This window comes from Dama dama, chromosome 19, assembly GCF_033118175.1.
Source record: "Dama dama isolate Ldn47 chromosome 19, ASM3311817v1, whole genome shotgun sequence".
Taxonomy (NCBI): Eukaryota; Metazoa; Chordata; class Mammalia; order Artiodactyla; family Cervidae; genus Dama; species Dama dama.
The window spans coordinates 69,810,109-69,830,550 of NC_083699.1; the positions used below are offsets into that span (position 1 = coordinate 69,810,109).

At 47.7% G+C, this 20,442-nt stretch overlaps 1 protein-coding gene across 4 annotated transcripts in view; it reads right to left on the reverse strand.

Annotated features, from left to right (window-relative positions):
• DOP1B (DOP1 leucine zipper like protein B) overlaps nucleotides 1-19,732 on the reverse strand; it is a 125,023-nt gene extending 105,291 nt beyond the window's left edge. For 3 of the 4 annotated variants that reach the window (XR_009697016.1, XM_061167349.1, XM_061167348.1), the window contains exons 1-2: nucleotides 19,601-19,732; nucleotides 13,474-13,638 (exon numbers count right to left, since the gene is read on the reverse strand). Coding sequence is in view for 2 of the 4 variants with exons in the window: in XM_061167349.1 (XP_061023332.1) it covers nucleotides 13,474-13,611 (138 nt within the window). In the remaining 2 variants the exon portion in view is untranslated. Of the gene's footprint in view, nucleotides 1-13,473; nucleotides 13,639-19,600 lie in introns of those variants that run through there. The other variant, XM_061167351.1, reaches the window with a different exon arrangement.
• Between the last annotated feature and the right edge of the window lie 710 nt (nucleotides 19,733-20,442).

Sequence of the window (20,442 nt, forward strand, 5' to 3'; positions counted from 1 at the left end):
AAACAATGAGAATGTTACCTCACACCATATAAAATAAAACTCAAACCATATAAAACTCATATAAAACTCATATAAAACTCATATAAAACTCAAAACCATATAAAAATAAACTCAAAGGGGATTAAAGACCAAAACAGATTAAATGTAAGACCTGAAACTGTAAAACTCCTATAAAAGCACATAGGCAGAACTCTAGGACATAAATCACAGCAATATTTTTCTGGATCTAAGGAAATAAAAACAAAAATAAACAAATGGGACCTAATTAAAAGATATTTTGCAAAGCAAAGGAAACCATGGACAAAACAAAAAGAAAACCTATGGAATTGGAGAAAATATTTGGAAATAATAGACTGACAAGGTGTTAATATCCAAAACATACCAAGAACTCAGACAACTCAATATCAAAAAGAAAAAAAAAAAAAGAAAAAAAAAACTCAATCAGAAATGGGCAGAAGACCTCAACCAATGTTTTTCCAAAGAACACATACAGGCAGCTAACAGACACGTGGAAAGATGCTCACCACCACCAGTTAATAAAGAAATGCAATCAAAACAACAATGACATCGCCTCACAGCTGTCAGAACAGTTCTCATCAAACAGTCAGATATCAATTGTTGGAGATGATGTGAAGAAAAGGGAACACTCATACACTGTTGGTGGGAAAGTAAACTGGTGCAGACACTATGGAAAAGAGTATGGAGGTCCCCAAATTAAAACTAAAAGTAGAATGACCATATGATCCAGTAATTTCTACTCCTGAAGAGTCAGAAAAAATAAAAGCGTTAATTTAAAAAGATACATACACCCCATGTATTGTTCACAGAAGCACTATCTACAGTAGCCAAGACATAGAAGCAACCTAAATGCCTATCAACAAACAGATAAAGAAGATGTGGAGGGTGTGTGTGTGCTCACATGCACACACATACACACATACAAAATGCAATATTTACTCAACCATAAAAGAGAATGAAATTCAGCATCTGCAGCCATGTGGATGGACTGAGAGAATATTATGCTTAGTGAAATAAATCAGACAGAGAGACATCATATAATACAAATATTTTATGACATCTCTTGTATGTGGAATCTAGCAAATAATACAATGAATGTATACGCAAAACAAAAACTGAAAGTCATGCAGTCGTGTCTGACTCTTTGAGACCCCATGGGCTATACAGTCCATGGAATTCTCCAGGCCAGAATACTGGAGTGGGTAGCCTTTCCCTTCTCCGGGGGATCTTCCCAACCCAGGGATTGAACCCAGGTCTCCCACATTGTAGGCGGATTCTTTACTAGCTGAGCCACATGGGAAGCCCCAAACAGAAACAGACTCACAGATATAGACAACAAACTAGTAGTTACAGAAGGGGTAAGGGAAGGGGTGCGGGACAAATTAGGTGTATGAGATTAAGAGATACAGACTATTATGCATAAAGTAGATAAGCAGCAAGGATATACTATATAATACAGCACAGGGGATTATAGCCGTTATTGTATAACTTTTAATACAGTATAACCTGCAAAAATACTGAATTACTGTCCTGCCCACCTGAAACTAATATAATACTATAAATCAACTACACTTCAATTTAAAAAACAAAGACTGCCCATACCAAGTGTTGATAAGAATATGGAAGAACTGGAGTTATTATAACTGTTGGTGGGGTGTAAAATGATACAGCCACTTCAGGAAACAATTTGGCAGTTTTTTAAAAGTTAAATATTTACCTGCCTACTGGAAGCAACCCAGTGTCCATTAATAGGCAAATGGCCAAGTAAATGGTGTATATCCATAAAACTGTATTCAGCAGTAAAAAGGAATAAACTATCAATACAGAGGCCTTGGATGACTCTCAGAAGAGTTTTGCTGAGTAAAAGAAGAAGCCAGACTGTGGGGCAGGGGGGCGAGGAGAGGGTGAAAAAGAACATACACTGTATGAGTCTGTTTATATAAAATTTTAGAAAATGCAAACTAGTCGATTGTAAAAGAAAGCAGCCCAGCAATTACCTAGGGATGGGGAAAGAGAGGAGACGGAGGAGGGACCACAAAAGGCTATGGGAAACTTCCGGGGTGATGGATACATGCTTGTTATCTTATGTGGGGAAGGCTGCGTGTGTACACGCTCAGTCCTGCCCCACTCTTTGCGGCCCACAGACTCTAGACCACCAGGATCCTCTGTCCATGAAATTTCCCAGGCAAGAAGACTGGAGCGGCTTGCCATTTCCTCCTTCAGGGGATCTTCCTGACCCAGGGATTGAACCTGGGTCTCCTGCACTGCAGGCAGATTCTTTACTGTCTGAAACACCAGAGATGCCCCCGTACATCAGACCTCTTCAATTATGCACTTTACATACATACAGCTTACAGTACAACGAAGCTATTTTAAAAAAAAAAAAGGCCATTAAAAAAGATAAGTAAATGGGAACACTTGTATCTGTCTCAAACACAAGCTTGAGTACTGGTGTTCATGTTCCATCGGTTATCCTTTTTGAAAAATAGCCTGGTTTAACTCATTTCCTTCTGTATTAGTTTGCCATAACAAAATAACACAGTCCGGGTGGCTTCAACAACGAAGTTTATTTCTCACTGTTCTGGAGGTTGGAAGTCCGACATCAAGGTGCCAGCTGATTTGGTTCTCCTCTGGGTTTGCAGAGGCGCCTTCTCACTGGGTCCTCGTGTGGAGGGAAGAGAGCTTGCTCTCCTGGGAAGGCCACAGTCCTACTGGATTAGGACCCCACCCTTATGACCTCACTGAACCTTACTTACCTCCTGAAAATGCCACCTCCAGGTACAGTCACACTGGGGGTTGTGCTGACATGAATTTGGTGGCAGGAGTCGGGGTCGGGGGGACACAATTCATTCCTGGTTTCTTAGGTTTCCTGATAGGATTTAGAACATGTAAGTGCATCACAAGCCCTTTCCCTTGTCCATACACTTCATTCTGCTAGATGAGCCTTTTCTCGTTTTTTTTTTTTTTTTCAGATGAGTGTTCATCATTAGCTTACTGGAAAAATAATTCACCTGCCCAAATCTGGACTATTTCCATCCCTTCTACATATCTGAAAAGAAGACTAGCCAGAAAAAGAAAAAAAAAGCCTTTGCTCAGATGTAAAATAGAGTACCTCAGTTATAAATTATTGGAAGCGTGTCAAGACTCCTTTCAGCAAAGAGAAATGCTCTTTTCAGGACTATGTTGGCCTTATGGTGTCTGAGCGGCTCACAGCGAGGCCTCTCTCTCGACCCCAACCAGCAACATTCCTGTCAATTCTCAGGTTCCCCCGGGATAACCTGGGGAGGGTAGGAGTCAGTGATGCCACCTGGGCCCCAGGGCATTCCCCATCAGTGAAGAATGACAGAACAGTGGCATCACCTTCATGCACTAGGAACAGGAGTTGTATTAGCTGTGTCTCCTAAATCCCAGTGCCAAGAACATCAGAACACTGCCAGAAACAAACGGGCCCTCTGCTCACCACTCTCCCGCAGCGCACAGGATACACTCTGCCGACAAGCGAAGTGTCAATCATTGCCAGCATCATCAAATGCGGTCTCTTCTCAGGAGGCATTCGGGCTCACGTCTTTCCAGTATGACCCGGACACCCCACTTACCTGACCCCTTCCACCCTCAAGGTCACCGCTCCAGACAATCGCACAGATTGCTGGAAAATGACTAAAACAAATGCCCTAAACTGAGACACTGTTTCTCTATAAGATGTGGCCCCAAAGGTGAGTTCACATGATGGAACCAGGCGTCATGGGGCTGGGGGAGGGGGCTCCTAGCCCTACTTTTAGCTCACGCACTAAGCAGAGTCTGGTGCAGTGGGGATCACGGGTGGCAATGCCAACTGTGTCTCAGTGGATGGAGGACAGGTTGGGGAGGAGGACTGGGGGGGCCCTCTCAGGGGGGACACATGGGGAAGCCCAACCTGGAGGGCTGGGCTTCCCTAAAAGACACCCCACAAACAGCCCCCACTAACTGGCTGGTGAGGTGCTCTTGGGTGGGGCAGAAGCCATCAGGCCATCAGTGGTCTGAAAGTCTGTGTCCCCCAGTGCGATGGTCTTAGGAGTAGCCTTTGGGAGGTGACGAGGTCATGAGGGTGGAGCCCTTGTGAGCGGGATTAGTGCCCTTTTATTACAAAAGGGGCCCTACAGGGCTCCCTGCCCCCTACCATGTGAGGACAGAACCAAAGACGGCTGACTGTGAACCAGGAAGAGGGCACTGACCAGACACTGAGTCTGCCTGCACTGTGACCTTGACTTCAGCCTCCAGAACAGTGAGAAATAAAATGTGTGTTGTCGATTAGCCCCCGGGCTGTGGGATGGTTACAGCCAGCGTCCTCAGTGGACTAAGGCAGTCGGGAAGGCTGCCCTGAGAGACCGAGAAGTTCCGGGCACATCTTGGATCACCACACACACACACAGGAGAACTGCAGGTCTTCAAGGTGCTCCAGGGCAGTAAGAAGAGATGAAATAAAGAACACTCTACCCTTCCATGAGGCATGTGACGAAAGTCATCTGAGCTTCCATGAGAAAAATGAGCTTTTTTAAAACATTGATCTGTGGAGAGATGATCTGTACTTCATCATTACACTCTGTTACGTGCTGAACTGTGTCCCCAAAAGTCATGTGTGGAAGCCCTGACCCCTGGTACCCCAGAATGCAGATGGACCGGAGCAGGGCCCTTAAAGAGGTGACCAGGGTAAAGTGGGGTCACACAGGTGTGTCCAGTGTGACTGGTGGCCTTATGAGAAGGGGAGACTAGGACACAGAAACACAGAGGGACGAGGTCACAGTGAGAAGCAACCATCTGACTCAAGGAGAGACGCCTCAGAAGAAGCCAAATCTGCTGACACCCTGATCTTGGACTTCTAGCCTCCAGACCTACAAGATGCTTCACCTGAACTAATACTGTTTAATAGAGAAGTAGCTCATCAGGGAGCAGGTAAACATCAGGATCCAGGTAAGCCTCATCAAGTTTTCAGGTAGAAGAGGTCTCAGAGCTCATCTGTAAAGAGTCAGAACGGTTCACCTGGCCTCTGAGTTCCAGCCACCTTCCTCTCATCACAACAAAGAGGCTCTGCTTTAAAAAGGAGGTACTTGGCATTAAGCAGTAAGACTTTAGAAGCTGAAACACGGAACACCCAAGACCTACATCCCTTGCCTTTTGTGTCACCCACTTTCAGGCCATTTTGTGAAACAGTAGGATATTGCATAAAAACAGTCAAAAGAAGGTGGCTCATTTAGGACTGTTACAAGATTAAAAAAAAAAAAAAGAAGAAGTTTTAGTGCCAAGGTTTTTTAACTGTACAGAGTTTAAATAAAATATCCTTCACTTCCATAATTAAAGTTACAGTCCAGGCTTGGTATGGTGGTTGGGTTCATAAGGGTTCAAAACGCACTTGATTAAAATTTATCTTAAAATGATCAGTGAAAGGTGACAGCCTGAAGTCTCAAACAATGAAGCAAAAATTACTGTGTTCAGGTTGATACACATAACAACTACAAAAGATAAACTTTTCCCTAACATAGAAAAAAAAATTAAAAATGGTACTGAAAGCTTAGCAAGTTTTAGAAATGATACAATTAAAACCTGTCTACAGTCTGACAAAGAAGGCCTCTTGGGGCTCGGTTTTCTCTTGTGAAGAGTTGAGCCACAGGCACTTCTGCTGTGAGACCACGGTTTATGTTTTAGAACCTGCAATTGTCTACTTTCATTAGAACACAAGCTGACCTAACTTTGCAACTTAAAGACCACGATATTGCTTCTTCTTGCATCATAAAGATTTTTTTTTGAATTAACTCCTCACTAATTTACTCACTGAATTTCTGTATCCATGCAAGAGTCCATGGAAGAAATCTGACCATCACTGAAGCCCTAAGAAAATTCTTTATTCACATCAACTCCTACTCCTTGAATGCAGTAGTTGTGAGTCTCCCAGGAGTAAGAGATCGCTAAGCTGAAGGAGGCTTGCTCCCTCCAGCCCCTTCCCCAACCCTCTGCATCCAGTAACTCCAATCCACCTGGTGCTGAAGCTGCACCTCCCTCCTGCAGGCTCCCATGATCAGGTTCCTTTCCCAGGCATCAGCCAGAGGCATTCCTCTCCCGGGAAAAGGCAGTGATGGGTCACCCTGCTCAAAGCCTTGCTGGGACCTCAGTGGCACCCCTCACCGAAGGATAAAGCCCCGAGACCTGCCCGGGGCGGAGGGCTCCCTCTCCTCATCTCCTATCACCTCTCCTTCTCCAGCCATGCCCGTCCCCTCCTGGACCTTGGACTCAGGCCTGAGCCCCAGATGGCGTCCCTGCCAGCCAGCTCGACACATCCGGGCCTCTGCTCAAAATCTCAAATGTCATGTTATCAGAGAGCCGTCTCTGCCTGAGTGAGAGCCCCGCCCTCCTTCCTTGCTACCCACTCTCCCGGTTCATTTCTCTTCTTAGCATTCAGCACCTGATGTCACGTATTTATTCGCTGTTTTGTCTGCTGCCAGCAAAGCCTTATGTTCCAAGGGAGCAGGAAGCGGTGTTCAATGTCACATCCTTAGCACTGAGCGTTCAGTATATACCTTGGTTCTACTGCTCCGTCAGTTGCCGGGGGCTTCTGTAACAAAGCCCCAGACACAAGGGAGGCTTACGGCCAGGAACTGGGAGGCCAGGAGGCTGAGATCAAGGCGTTGGCAGGGCTGGTTCCCTCCGAGGCTGCGAGTGAGAACCCACTCCAGGCTGCGCCACGGCTTCCCGCAGTTCGGGGGCAATCTCAGCATTCCTTGGCTTCTACCCGCATCAACTCAGTCTCTGCCTTCACCCTCGCAGGGCGCCTTCCCTCTCGGCATCTCTGTGTCTGCGTCCAACTTGCCTCCTCTTACAAGGATACAGTCATCATGTTGGATAAGGACTTCGTTTTAACCTGACTGTCTCTGGATCTCCAAATAAGGCCACACTCTGGGATACCGGGGGTGAGGACACGTCAATTTCCAAGGACACAATTCAACCCATAAAAGCCACTTCGCAGCCACAGGACATGGGGTGAGTTAGGTAATTTCACCTGCAAAAGGGGGCTGATCATCGGGTCTCCCTCATCTGGCTAACAAAGAAAGCAGAGGGGCACCCCTGTCCTCTCTGAGCCACAGACACAGACATGAGAGGAGCCAAGGGCCGAGGGCTCTGCTCAGGGGCTGGGCCCCCCTCTGCTACCTGCCAGTTCTGATAAGGCACAGGCTGTTTAGTCTGGGTCCGGCCTCAGACCACGCTCTGCGTCTGAACGAGGATGCACGCCAGGTCCCCGGCCCACAGCAGGCTCTCTCCGGATGTCCACCGCCATCGGCAGGGCTGCGAGGGGGACAGTGTCACCCTCATCTCACCGACACTGTGCAAATTCGTGCAGGGGGCAGCTCACCCTCATCACCCCATCATGGCAGCAGAGAGTAGGAAGCTGGAGTGAAGAGGACACGGGCGTGGAGTTACACGGAACTGGGGGGACGACTTCTAACAAAGAGCTGTCTCTTTAAACTCACATCCATCCCACGGCCCATGGGGGTCACACAGGGACATCTGACGGATGCTTAAACGCACGCTTTCCAGTGGGAACCCGTGGTCTCCCTGCCTGGCCCGAGGGGCCGGCTGCTCCCCAGTCTCTCTATCACAGCCTTTCAGCTCCTCGAGACCCCCACCCGGGAGAACCTGCAAGTCACACTCGACTCCTCTTTTTCCCTCACCTTTCACATTTGCTCTGAGGACAAAGCCTCTTGGCCACACCTCCAAAGTATATTCAGAATCCAAACCCTTCCCTGTGGGCCTCCTAAATGATCTCCTTATTTCTCCCTGACCCCACCCGGCAGAGCAGCTGGAGATGGCTCCAGCACCTAAAAGCGAAGACAGGCCATGCCAGCTGCTGGGCAGCCGCCCCCAACTCAGGGGCCACCCTCAGACGCCAGTTCCAAAGGACTGGCAAGATGAGACGCCCTCCCTACCCCTCTCCTCTGCGGCCTCCTTTCCTACCCTCTCCCCATCCCTGGCCTGCTCGGTGACAACCTCCCCAGCCTCAGACATACCAGAGCCTCTGTACTTGGCCCCATGGCATCGTCTCAGCTACGCTCAGCATGCACCGCCTTCCGTACCGTCCCCACCACACTCATCACCCACTAACAATGTGTGTCTTTCGTTCCCCATCCAGCTTCCCCATCCCCACCAGAATGAGGGCAGGGCCTTATCAGTTTTGCTCTCTGCGGCACCCTGGTACCTGCTGGCACATTCTAGGCACTCAGACGGCCACTGAAAGAAGGATTGGCTAATGCTTCCAAAGCTCCTTAAAGAAAGACTCAACTGTACTCAATATCCTGCAGTTAAAAGGCAGCTTACAATGATCCAACAGCTTTGAAAGCTTTTCCGGCACGCTGAAAGAAAGTCTGTTTCATAGGGTAACTCACTGCTCTAGAACTGCATTTTTCAAGTTCGTAATTTTACCTACTTCAAAATAAGCATGTTCTGAGCTTCCCTGGTGGCTCAGTGGTAAAGAATCCACCTGGTGATGCAGGAGACATCGGTTTGTTGATCCCTGCTCTGGGAAGATCTCACACGTCTTGGAGCAATTAAGCCCGTGAACCGCAACTATTGGGCCTGTGTTCTACAGCCCAGGAACTGCAACTACGGAGCCTACGAGTCACAGCTGCTGAAGCCTGCACGCCCTGGAGCCTGTGCTCCGCAACAAGAGAAGCCACCGCTACAAGAAGCCTGCACACTGCAACTAGAGATGCACTCCCGGTCACCGCAACTAAAGAAAAGCCCGTGCAGCAAGGAAGACCCAGTACAAATAAAAATAAATAAACTAAATATATATATATGTGTGTGTGTGTGTTCCTAAATAAGTGGAAAAATATTCTGTGTTCATGGATTAGAAGACAATATTGTGAACACGGCAATACTCCTCAAAGCAATCTACAGAGTCAGTGCAATCCCTATCAAAATCCCACTTGGCTTTTTTGCAGAAACTGACACACTGATCCTAAAATTCATACAGAATGTCAAGGAATCCAGAACAACTCTGAAAAAGAACAACTAAGTTCAAGGACTCTTACTTCCCCATTTCAAAACTTACTATAAAACTACAATAAACAAAATGGCATAAGGATAAATATTTGGATTAATGGAAAAAGAGGAAAGTCCAGAATTAAGCATCTCCCTATAGATGACTGATTTTCAACAAGGATTCCAAGACCCTTCAAAAGAACAGTCTCTTCAACAGATGGCTTTCCACATGTAAAACAACTAGATTTCCACATGAGAAGGAATGAAATTGGAGCCTCCTCAAGCCATGTACAAAAATTAACTTGGTCAGCAAGGCTATCATCAAACAATAAATGCTGGAAAGGGTGTGGAGAAGAGGGAATCCTCCTCCACTGTTGGTGGGAATGTAAATTGGTGCAGCACCTATGGAGAACAGTATGGAAGTTCCTTCAAAATCTACCATGTGATCCAGCAATCTCAATCCTGGGCATATATCCAGAGGCAAACATAATTTGAAAAGAAATATGCACCCCAATGTTCACTGCAGCACTACTGACAACAGCCAAGACATGGAAGCAACCTAAGTGTTCACTGACAGGTGAATGGATAGAGATAATGTGGTACACGTATACAACGGAATATTACTCAGCCATGAAAAAGAATGAAATAATGCCAGCTGCAGCAACATGGGCGGGCCTGGAGCTTATCACACTAACTGAAGTATATAAAAGACAAGTATCACACAATACTACTTGTATGTGAAATCTAAAAAAAATAACACAAATGAACTTATTTACAAAACAGCAACAGACTCACTGACTTCACAAATAAAGATACGGTTGCTAAAGGGGACAGGTAGGGGGAGAGAGAAATTAGGATTTGGGGATTAACATACATATGCTACTATACAGATACTAAATAGATAACGAACAAGCACCTACTGTATGGCACAGGAAACTCTACTCAACAATCTGTAATAATCTACACGTGGAAGGAATCTGAAAAAGAATGGAACATGTATGTGTATCATGGACAAACTCTGCTGTATACCTGAAACTAACATTGTAAATCGACTGTACTCTGACATAAAATAAAAAATTAAATTTAAAGAAAAAAAAGAATATTTCCAGAACATTCGAATGCTTACACATGTCCCAAACCTATACTCCTTCCATCTGAGACATTTAATGCCTCTGGTTACATACAATAATATGGCTAATGTGTTTATCATGTACTTTTTTATTGCATTTATCATGTATTTAATTCATATCATGTGTTTGTGTATCATATTGTTTGCATTTCCCAACCCTAGATTGTTTAATTTTGAATGTCTGAATTGCATGTGTGCTATATGAGTTAATTTTATTCTTACTACAAACTCAATATTCATCTATGAAAAACAACAACAGCAAAAAACACAAATTAACTCAAAATGAATCAAAGATCTAATTGTAAAAACTAAAACTAAAAACTCTTAAAGAAGAAAACCCAGGGGTAAATCTTCTTGACTGTGGAATTGGCAATGTTTTCTTAGATATGCACCAAGAACATAAGCAACAAAAGAAAAAACAAATGAGACTTCATCAAAAATTTTAAAATTCTGTGCATCAGAAGACACAATCAAAAACCTAAACAGCAGCCTGAAGAATGGGAAAAAAAAAAATCTTCAAATCACAAATCCTGTAAGGGACCAGAATCCAGAATGTAAAAGGAACTCTTACAAATCACAACAAAAAGACAAACAGCATAGTTAAAAAAATAAACAAAATACATGAATAGAAATTTCTCCAAGGAAGATATACAAATGGCCAACAAGCAAGAGAAAATATACTCAAAATTTTAGTCATCAGTGCTAAGTGAAGTCACTCAGTCGTGTCTGACTCTTTGCGATCCTGTGGACTGTAGCCCACCAGGCTCTTCTGTCTATGGGATTTTCCAGGCAAGAATACTGGAGTGGGTTGCCATCTCCTTCTCCAGGAGATCTTCCCAACCCAGGGATTGAACCCAGGTCTCCCGCATTGTAGGTAGACGCTTTAGGAGAATGCAAATCAAAACCCTAAGATATGTAAGATATACCGCTTCACACCCACTAGAATGGCTATAGTCAAAAAAGAAAACCACCCTGAAAACTGAGAACAAGAAGAAATTGGAGCCCTAATACATAGCTGGTGGGCATGTGAAAAGGGGTAGCTACTGAGGAAAACATCTCAATGGTTCCTCAGTAACTTCAATATAGAGTGACCCTGTGACTAATCCCACTCCTAGGTATACTCCTGAAAGAAATGAAGACAGGTGTTCAAACAAAAACTTGTACACAAATATTCATACAGTACTACTCAGAAGGGCCAACTGAAGAATGGCTAAACAAAATGTGGTCTGTTCATACCCAGGAACATTATTCAGCCATAAAAATCAATGAAGTACTGATACAGGCGACAACGTGGATGGACCTTAGAAACACGCTAAGTGAAAGAAGCCAGACTCAAAAGTGCCACATTATCCTACGATTCCTTTTATGTGAAATATCCACAGATACAGAAAGTAGGTTAGTGACTACCAAGGCCTAGGTAAAGACAGAAATGGAGAGGGTTTCCCTTGGGGTGGGGAAAATGTCTGGGAAGTAGACAGTGGTGACGGCTGTTCAACATCATGAATGCACTAAAAGCCACGTATTTTAAGATGGTTGATTGGGGCTTGGTGGCTCAGTGGTAGAGAATCGACCTGCCAAGGCAGGAGAAACAGGTTCGAGCCCTTGTCTGGGAAGATCCCACATGCCACGGAGCAACCAAGTCTGTGCACCACAACTCCTGAGGCTGTGCTTGAGAGCCCGGGAGACACAGTGACTGAAACCCTTGCGCCCTAGAGCCCGTGTTCTGTAGCAAGAGAAGCCACCACCATGAGGGGCCTGCGCAACTACAGAGTAGCCCCTGCTCGCCACGATTAGAGAAAAGCCCACCCAGCAACAAAAACCCAGCACAAGCAGCAAAGATTAAAAAAAAAAAATGAACAGCAAATTTTACGTTGCATGAATTTTAACTCAACAAAAAAGCAGTAAGCACATCCGCCTCTCCCCAAAAGTATGGTATTATTAGATTCCAGGAGAGTCAAGTACTAAAACAGTAAAACGTGTAGAAGAACTGGAATATGTCCAAGGCCCACTCCAGGGCATCTCACTTTCCCCTAAAAAAGCAACCGACCTCTGTGCGACACAGTGAATGTTACCTTCAGCCAGAAAAGTCCTAAGTCAGAGCTCTGTCACCAAAGCATTCTCAAGCTCTTATTTGCTGTTTTATTTTACATTTCCATCCCAGCCCCGGGGGCTCAGACAATAAAGAATCTGCCTGCGATACAGGAGATGAGGGTTCAATCTCTGTGTTGGAAAGATCCCCTAAAGAAGGGAATGGCAACCACTCCAGTATTCCGAGGGAATTTCATGGACAGAGGAGCCTGGTGGGCTACATTTCATGGGGTTGCCAAGAGTCAGACACAACTGAGTGACTTACATCATCACTTTCCTCCCAGCTAGCACCAGCCATGGGGTTCACATGTTGTAAATATACTTTGCAGAGGCCGCGCGGCTTCCTGGGCACTACCTGCAATAACCGCCCGTCTCCTCTTTGCCATCTGTGGGTGCTGATAGCTGCTTTCGGGTGGTTGGTGCTGGACAGCTGCCCAGGCGCTGCCCCTGTGATCAGGCTGCCCGCCTCCTCTCTCCCCCTGGTCCCTTGAAGCACTGCCCAGCCCACTGCCCTGGAGGCCACGTGGCCACACTCTTGGGCTCCAAAGTCAGCTGTCACACCCAGGAGCCCAGGTAATTGGCAACAGAACCGAGCACAGCCTCTCTGAGCCCAGGTTATCGTCTTCCTAAAGGTCACAGTAGTCACCCTCCTGGGCAGGACGGAAATAAACAAAGGTCCCCATCCATGGCACACGAGGTCAAGCCTACATGTGATCGGTTTTGGTCTTCTTAGACCCAACCCACTTTCCCTTGTCCACACACACACACAATTTCTGGACAGATTTTCATAACTGCTTCATCCTTTATTTTTCTAGGAGTTACCAGTTAGCAGTAAAATGGTGGAAAAGATTAGAGAAGAAAAAAAAAAAAAAAGCCATAAAAATCCTGAGCAGTACATGACAGACAATTCACCTCTGAATAACTGGATTGTTTATAAATCTATCTTGTTTAGACCTAAATATTGTTGAGAAAAAAAAGTGTTCTGCTGTTATAGGGACTTTATCCACACTATAGGTGCTGTGCTCAGAAAGAAAGGGCTGGAAGAGGAGGTTCATACGCTGATAGGTTAATAGCAGGTAACTTGGGTGACAAATTAGCGGCAGTTCTTCTTATCTGATGGCTGTAATCGGCATGCAGTGTAATATTAAAAAGACAAGTCCTTGAAACAATAAAAGGACAGCTGTGTGCCCGCCCCCCACACCCCCAGTGCAAACACTCCCAGCCCCACATACCTTGTTGAGCTTGCCCAAGGAAGATATAAGATCCGCCCATTCACTGGAGGACTCGAAATTTCTTAACGCCTTTTCGATCACGGAAGAGTAATTTCTGTATCTGTAATCATTCAACAGCTCCTGCTCCTCTGGATCCATCTTACATTCTCACAGCAGAAAAGGCATCTAAGAGGGAATCGGAGACAAACAGATGCGGCAGCTCTTCGAGGATGAAAAGTGTCCCCAGTCTCTGCCCTGGAGGCCACGTGGCCACAAACACTCCTGTGCCCGGACGGGCTGGGCGATCCAACTCAAATATTTAGCAAGGCTGCCGAGCCAGGCACTAGGGGACATAAAAGATAAATGGTTCTGGCCCTCCTGGACTCTAAGGGAGACAAATGGATGGAGCCGAAAGAAGGAAAACACTTAGGGTTCCGCTTAATGGACAAAGTGAACTCTAGGAGTGAAACTCACAAAGTGGCTAACTGCATATTATTGCCAACTGCTACTTCTGAATGCACGTGGTTCCTGCCAGCACAGGGCATCTACTGGCCCTAAGGAAAAGCAGATCTGTGGTCCTAACTGAACAGCTGCTTTAGCACTAAATCCTTTACAACTAGACTCCAAGAGAGGACTGTAAGTATTCTACAAGAAAATCAGGCGGGGGAAAAAAAAAGTTACAAAGCCCAAGGACCTCAGCGTGAAGGGTCTGACAGCAGTGGGGTCAGAAATCCACCACGTAGCTGTTCATTTGCATGTGGGTGTGCTCTTGTCTGACGCTTTGTGTCCCCCATGGACTGTAGGCCACCAGGCTCCCTTGTCCGTGGGGTTTTCCAGGCAAGGATACTGGAGCAGGGTTGTTGTTTCCTTCTCCAGGGGATCTTCCCCGACCCAGGGATCAAACCCACGTCTCCTGCATTGCAGGTAGATTCTTTACCACTGCGCCACCTGGGGAGCCTTGACTGTTCATTTTCTAAGCACCAGTTATTTGCCTGGCCCCTGGCAGGGTGCAGCCCCCACAGCTCTATGTCTACAGGCAAGGAGTCTGGATGGAGGTGTGTTACACCAGGGTCCAGGTGGTTGCCATTTTCTTTTGGTGCTTGTATATTCTTTCCTTCTTTTTCTTCCCCTGTGGCTAGATGCATTCATTATACATGAACCACTGCAGCTACTGCAAAGCCTGAGGCAGCGGTGGTAGGGTGGACTCCTCTGGTCTTTTTGCCTTCCACCTTTCCCCTATTTTATGCCTCAAAACAAAGGTTTGATGTTGGAGCTGAAGCCTCACCTTGCAACCCAGGGGAAAGAGCCACCTTTAGGGCATGACTTCCATGCGTTAAGTGGAAGGAAGGCGCCACACCAACCTTGGACACTCTGCCCCTGGACTTACTGCTTTCTGCATGTTAAGAGTTGAGTTTAAGCTATTAAATCAAGTGTTCTGTTACTCACAGCTAAACATGATCCTGACTGATTTATGAGCCTATGTGGTATCTCAATAGCTCATGCTCTGAAAGGAGAGAGAAGCATGGAGTAATGGTGACGTGAGTAAATTCCCCCGAGGTAGCGTCAGTTTGCCAACCAAACTGCGTGTCATCAGTCAGATAAAAAGGCAAATATTACTTCATGAAGAAAACGAGCTGCAGGGACAATGTGATCTTTAAGCCTCAGTTTTTCGTTTCTTGCTATGGGGAAGTTTTAAGACTCTCGAGGTCTTCTCCTCTTTGCTTTCTGATGGCTCCGGGCCCCCTGTGATCTTCTTAAGGCCGACACAACTGACTTCCAAATCATCAACGCCAGTGGACTCTGTTTCCTCATTCCCCTCCCAGGAGGACGGTGCAGCAGGCCACTTCCTCCTCCTGCAGACAGCCTCCCAGCAGCCCACACTCCTCTGGGCCATCTGCCCTGTGCTGGCTCCCACCCACCTCCCTGCAGGCCCACCCTCATCTACATGCCTGCCAGATGCTGGCATTCCTGGGCACCATGCTTGGGCCCCTCTCGCCCTCTCTCTCTCCCCTCAATGACCTATTCCTTTAACTAATTAATACCAGCTTCATGCTCATGACTCACAGGTTTATAGCCCTCCAAACCTCCCCCTCGAAGACCCAAATTCATGCCAATGCTTCCTTGACTTCTCTACACGTCTGAAACTTAGCGTGTCCGAAACTAAACTCTTGAGTGTCTATCAACATCATGTGGTCTAGCCATATGACGGCACACCACTCAGTGATGAGAAAGAACGAAGTGCTGAACGTGTTACATGTGGATGCACCTGGAAGATACAAGCTTAGTGGAAGAAGCCGGTCATAAAAGGCCACACATCATATGACTCCATTTATATGAAATGCCCAGAATAGTCCAGTCTGTAGAGGTGGCAAGTGGATGAGTTCGTGGTTGCTTAGGGTGGGGAGCGGGAACAGGGAGTAACTGCAAATGAGCACAAGGGATCTTTTTTATGGAGGCAGGGGATGGGTAATGGAAATGTGCTAAAAACTGGATTATGGCCATGGCTGCATATCTCTGTAAGTTTACTAAAAATCACTGAATGATACACTGAAAGAACTTTATGGTCTGTAACTTATTAACTTTATAACACTGTTTTTAAAAAACCCTCCCCTCTTTTTTCCTTTTCCAGTAAGTTTATTATAGAATATTGACTATAGTTCCCTGAGCTATACAGTGGGACTTCGCTGTTTATCCATTCTATATATAATAGTCTGCATCTGCTAACCCCAAACTCCCAATCCACCCCTCCCCCTTCTCCCTCGGCAACCACAAATCTGTCCTTCACGTGCGCCTGTTTTCATTTTATAGATAAGTTCATTCGTGTCACATTCTAGACTCCACACAGAAGTGATATCATATGCTATTTGTCCTTCCCTGTCTTTCTGACTTACTTCACTTAGGATGATAACCTCCAGTTGCATCCATGTTGCTGCAAATGGTCATTATTCATTTTTTATGGCCGAGCAGTATTCTACTGCTCGGTGTATATACACCTTATCTTCTTTATCCATTCATCGGTTGGTGGGCATTTAAGTTGCTTGTGTGAAAAAAAAGCCCTCCACTCTTAGAGGGGATATATGTACACTTTTGACTGACTCAATTGTTGTACGGCTGCAACCAACACAACATTGTAAAGCAATTATCGTCCAATTAAAAATAAACTTAAAAAAAAGAAGAAGCTCTCCACTCTTGATTCTACCTGCATAGCACGTTCCCTCCCCGGTCTTCCTTTCCTCAGAAGGTGGCCCCTCCACCTATGAGACCTTTGACGTCGTCCTGAACTCTTCCTTCTCTTCACCAGCCACATTGAGCCCAAGGCCTGTTAGCTCATCTTCCAAAACACCCGTGGACTCTCCACTGGGTGAGCTTCCTCCTGCAAGCTTGCAGAAGCCTCCTAAGGCTTCTCCTTCAGACTCTTGTCGCTCTGTTCCTGTGTATACTTTCACAGAGCACTCCAAGTCCTCTTAAAACATAAAGCACTTCCCCACCTCGGTGAAACTCTTCCCACTGAGCCTATGTATAGTAAGCCCACACTCCCTTCATGCCCAACCCACTTCTGGGCCTGCAAGGCTCTACCTGCCTCTCTCCTTGCAGCACTCTGCTTGTCCTGAGATAATTCATCCTTCCACAAGGCTTTTGCACATGCTGGACCTCTCTGCAAAAATACACTGTACTTTCAAAAAAAAAAAAATACACTGCACTATGCATAGGTACACAATAGGATTGTTGGCTCATTCCTGGAAAGGCCTGCCTTCTTTTCTGAAATAATATTTCATAGTTTTTGAAAATAATAAGGATGGTAATGAGAGATGTAGTTTGTTTTGCCAAGTAAAGACGTAAGAATTTAGTAGATCGCAATGGTCTAAGTGCTTTTTTTTTTTTTTAATTCCAGGAGATTTGTAAATCTGATATTCCATATTTCTGAACCACTGTAATACACCACGCAGTATGTTCACTCTATTAGGTGTCAAAGCACCAGGCAAAGAAACAGGAACAAGGCAGAGTTCGACTCCCACAGTTCAGAGCCTAATAAAAGAGGAAATGCCTAAACATGTAATTTCAGTTTAATGTGGCATGGAACTTCCCTGGCAGTCCAGTAATTAAGACTCCTTGATGCCAATGCAGGTGGCATGGGTTCCATCCCTGGTTGGGGAACAAAGATCCCACATGCCTGAAGGTACTGCCAAAAAAATGAAAATACAATAAAAACTAAAGGATACGTTTTAAAAAATGAATGTGTGCACAGAGTGATGGAGGGTGGGCTGATGTACCAGAGAGATGATGGCAAGAAGGGCAGAGGGAGCCCAACGAACAGCAGAGAAGTCCTCAAAGTCCACGTGTGTGGGCGCTTGCTAGCGGGAAGAGAGCCTTGTCAGTGACAGCACGTGTGTTTAGGACGTGGGGATAGCCAAGGGGCACCACTGCTCATGACAAGCAAGGTGTAAGCCCAGTAAGAGCAGGTAACTGGAGCAGTTCAACATTATGGTTGGTTATAAGAAAGCCTCCTTGATGTCACTAACAGCACAGGTAGGAAGTTTGGAAACAGTCAAGCAAGCTCTTTTATTTCAAAATATGGGGCACCTGATGCTATGCTCATAAGCAAGACTCCTGGGTGGGCTTGGTAAACCCATCATTTCTGCATGTATTTCTCTCACGCCACACACAAGAGTCCTAAGAGATGGCATTATCAGCTTCCAGATGAGGATGTTGGAATTGAGGCCTTCCAAAAAAGGTGCCAGGGTCCCAAGGCAGGCAACTGGCAGAATCAAGATTCCAATTCAGGCCAGCCGGGTGCCACAGAGCCTTGACCATATTACGCCACAGGTAAAACTCAAGAGTGTAACTTTATCGAGCTCTCCTGACAATGCTTTTGCAATCTCCTCCGAATACCTTTTCTGTGAGAGACTCAATAACTCAGTAAGAGTAAGTATAACAACCTAGTAACCATTACACCCAAAGCAGCAGTCCTATAAACAAGCACATGGGGCCAGATGAATCTGCCGGAAAAAAACGGAAAACTCTCAGCTGGGAATCTCTCACCTTAACCACGCTTAATTTCTTAGAAAGCAAGCTGAAGTGAAAAATCAACCACCTAGATCCAAAAGAAGTTAGTTTTAGAGATGCGGACATGAAGGACCTGTTTCTGAGAAGAAAACCTAAAAGTGAAAAAAATGTCCAAAAGTCACCTCTCAAGACAGAGATCCACTTATCGATAAATAATGATCCTCTGTCACAGCAGGAGAAAAACACTCATCTGCAAGCGGTTTAATCGACTCTAGGCCACACATGATTTTGAATGGGGTCTTTCAGATGGTAATTAGATTGTAGTGGAAAAACGTGAGGCGTACAATGGGCGCCAGCTTTGGCGGGGAAGAGGCGCCTCCACTTTCTTGCCAAAAAAAAATCCTACCAGGGTTCTCCCGAGGGTAGAGCAGTTGTCCGAGGTCAGGGAAAACACCTGAGGGTAACAGCCTCCATAAGTAGGGCAGAGATGCTTTAAGGACCATTCAGGGCGTCAGCAGCCGGCGGCGAGACTGCAAGACGATGCAGGGGCCAGGCGGGCCGAGCGCGCACTGCGGCTCAGATTCCCTTCTCCAGAGGACAGTCTGGAAGACTTGGGGTGCTGGCGGGGGTGGTCTTTCCTCCACGGGAACAACCTTCATCTCACAAAAGGTCTCAATTCTTAGCCCAGCTTCCCGAACAGGACCGGGAGCAAAAACAAAGGCGCGCGCGGCTCCAGCATCCGCCGACCGGCTGACGGGCCGTGACCCACCTGACCTCCACCTGCCGGACGAGAAGGCCGCGCGCGTGTGCCGGGCCTGCCCGCCTTCGCCGCCGGGAGCCGGGGAGACCTGGGGGTGGGGATGGGGGCCCGGCTCGGGCTAGCGGGCGGCCTCTGGGGGTGGGGTCGAGGGGTCCCGGGCCGGCGCCCCCACGCCCACTGGCGGGGCTCGTTCGGGCTGTCCCTGCGCTGCTGCAGTGCGCGCTCCACCGAGCCACCTGCATGCAGCCCGGGCGCGCCCCCGAGGCGCCGCCCGAACCCCTGGGCACCCGGCTAGGAAGCCACCGCCGCTCGTGGGCCCGCGGGAGGAGACGCCGCCCGGCTCCCTCGGCTTCCGTCTGGCAGACGAGCGCGCGGCCCACTTACCGGCGGCGGCGGCTTCTTCCGCGGAAGGCGCGCCCACGGGAGAGGCGCGGAGGAGCCGGCCTGGACGCCGCGGGTCGAGCGAGTCCGCCGGGACCGCGGAGGAAGCGCCGCGCCCGAGCCTCAGCGGCTCCGGGATACTGGGGCCGGCCGGGAGGCGGGTCTTCGGCGGCGCCTGGGGAGGGCGTGGCCAGGGGCGGGTCCTCTTCTGGGGCGTGGCTTGTGAGGGCGTGGTCTGTGGGGGCGGGTCGAGGGGCGGGCCCTCAGAGCGTAGGGGCGGGGCTAAGGGGCGGAGATCCTCTAAGGACGGGACAGGGCCAGCGTCGGGAGGTGGGGCCCTCGAGGCATGTGGGCGGGGCCAAGGGAAGAGCCCTCGGCGCGTGAGGGCAGGGCCGAAGGCGAGTCCTCGGCGCTGGGGGCGGGGCTTCCAGGGCGGTCCCTGGGCTCGGGGGCGGGGCCAGGAGGCGGTTCCCGGTGGGCGGGGCGGGCTCAGGGAGGCGGGTCCTCTGCGCGCGGGGGCTGGGCCTGAGCCCAGGCCTGGCAAGCACCGCGCTTCCTCCCGGTCGCAGAGTCAGGGAATCAGCCGGCCCCAAGTGGGGTTTGGAGTGACAGGCAAGAAGAAACCGTTGCACCCGAGACCGGTGGGGTCCGTGGCACCTGGCCATCGGGACCACGACCCAGAGCCTCGGGGAGGAAGCAGAGCAAACCCCTCCATACATGCTCGGGCCGCAGGAGGTTTGGGGGACCCTGGCTAAGGTGCCCCACCCCAGCCCACAGGCTTCACTTTTCCCATCCTTGGCATCAGAGGAGGTGAGGGAGATAATTCCTGCAATGAGCTTCTTTAT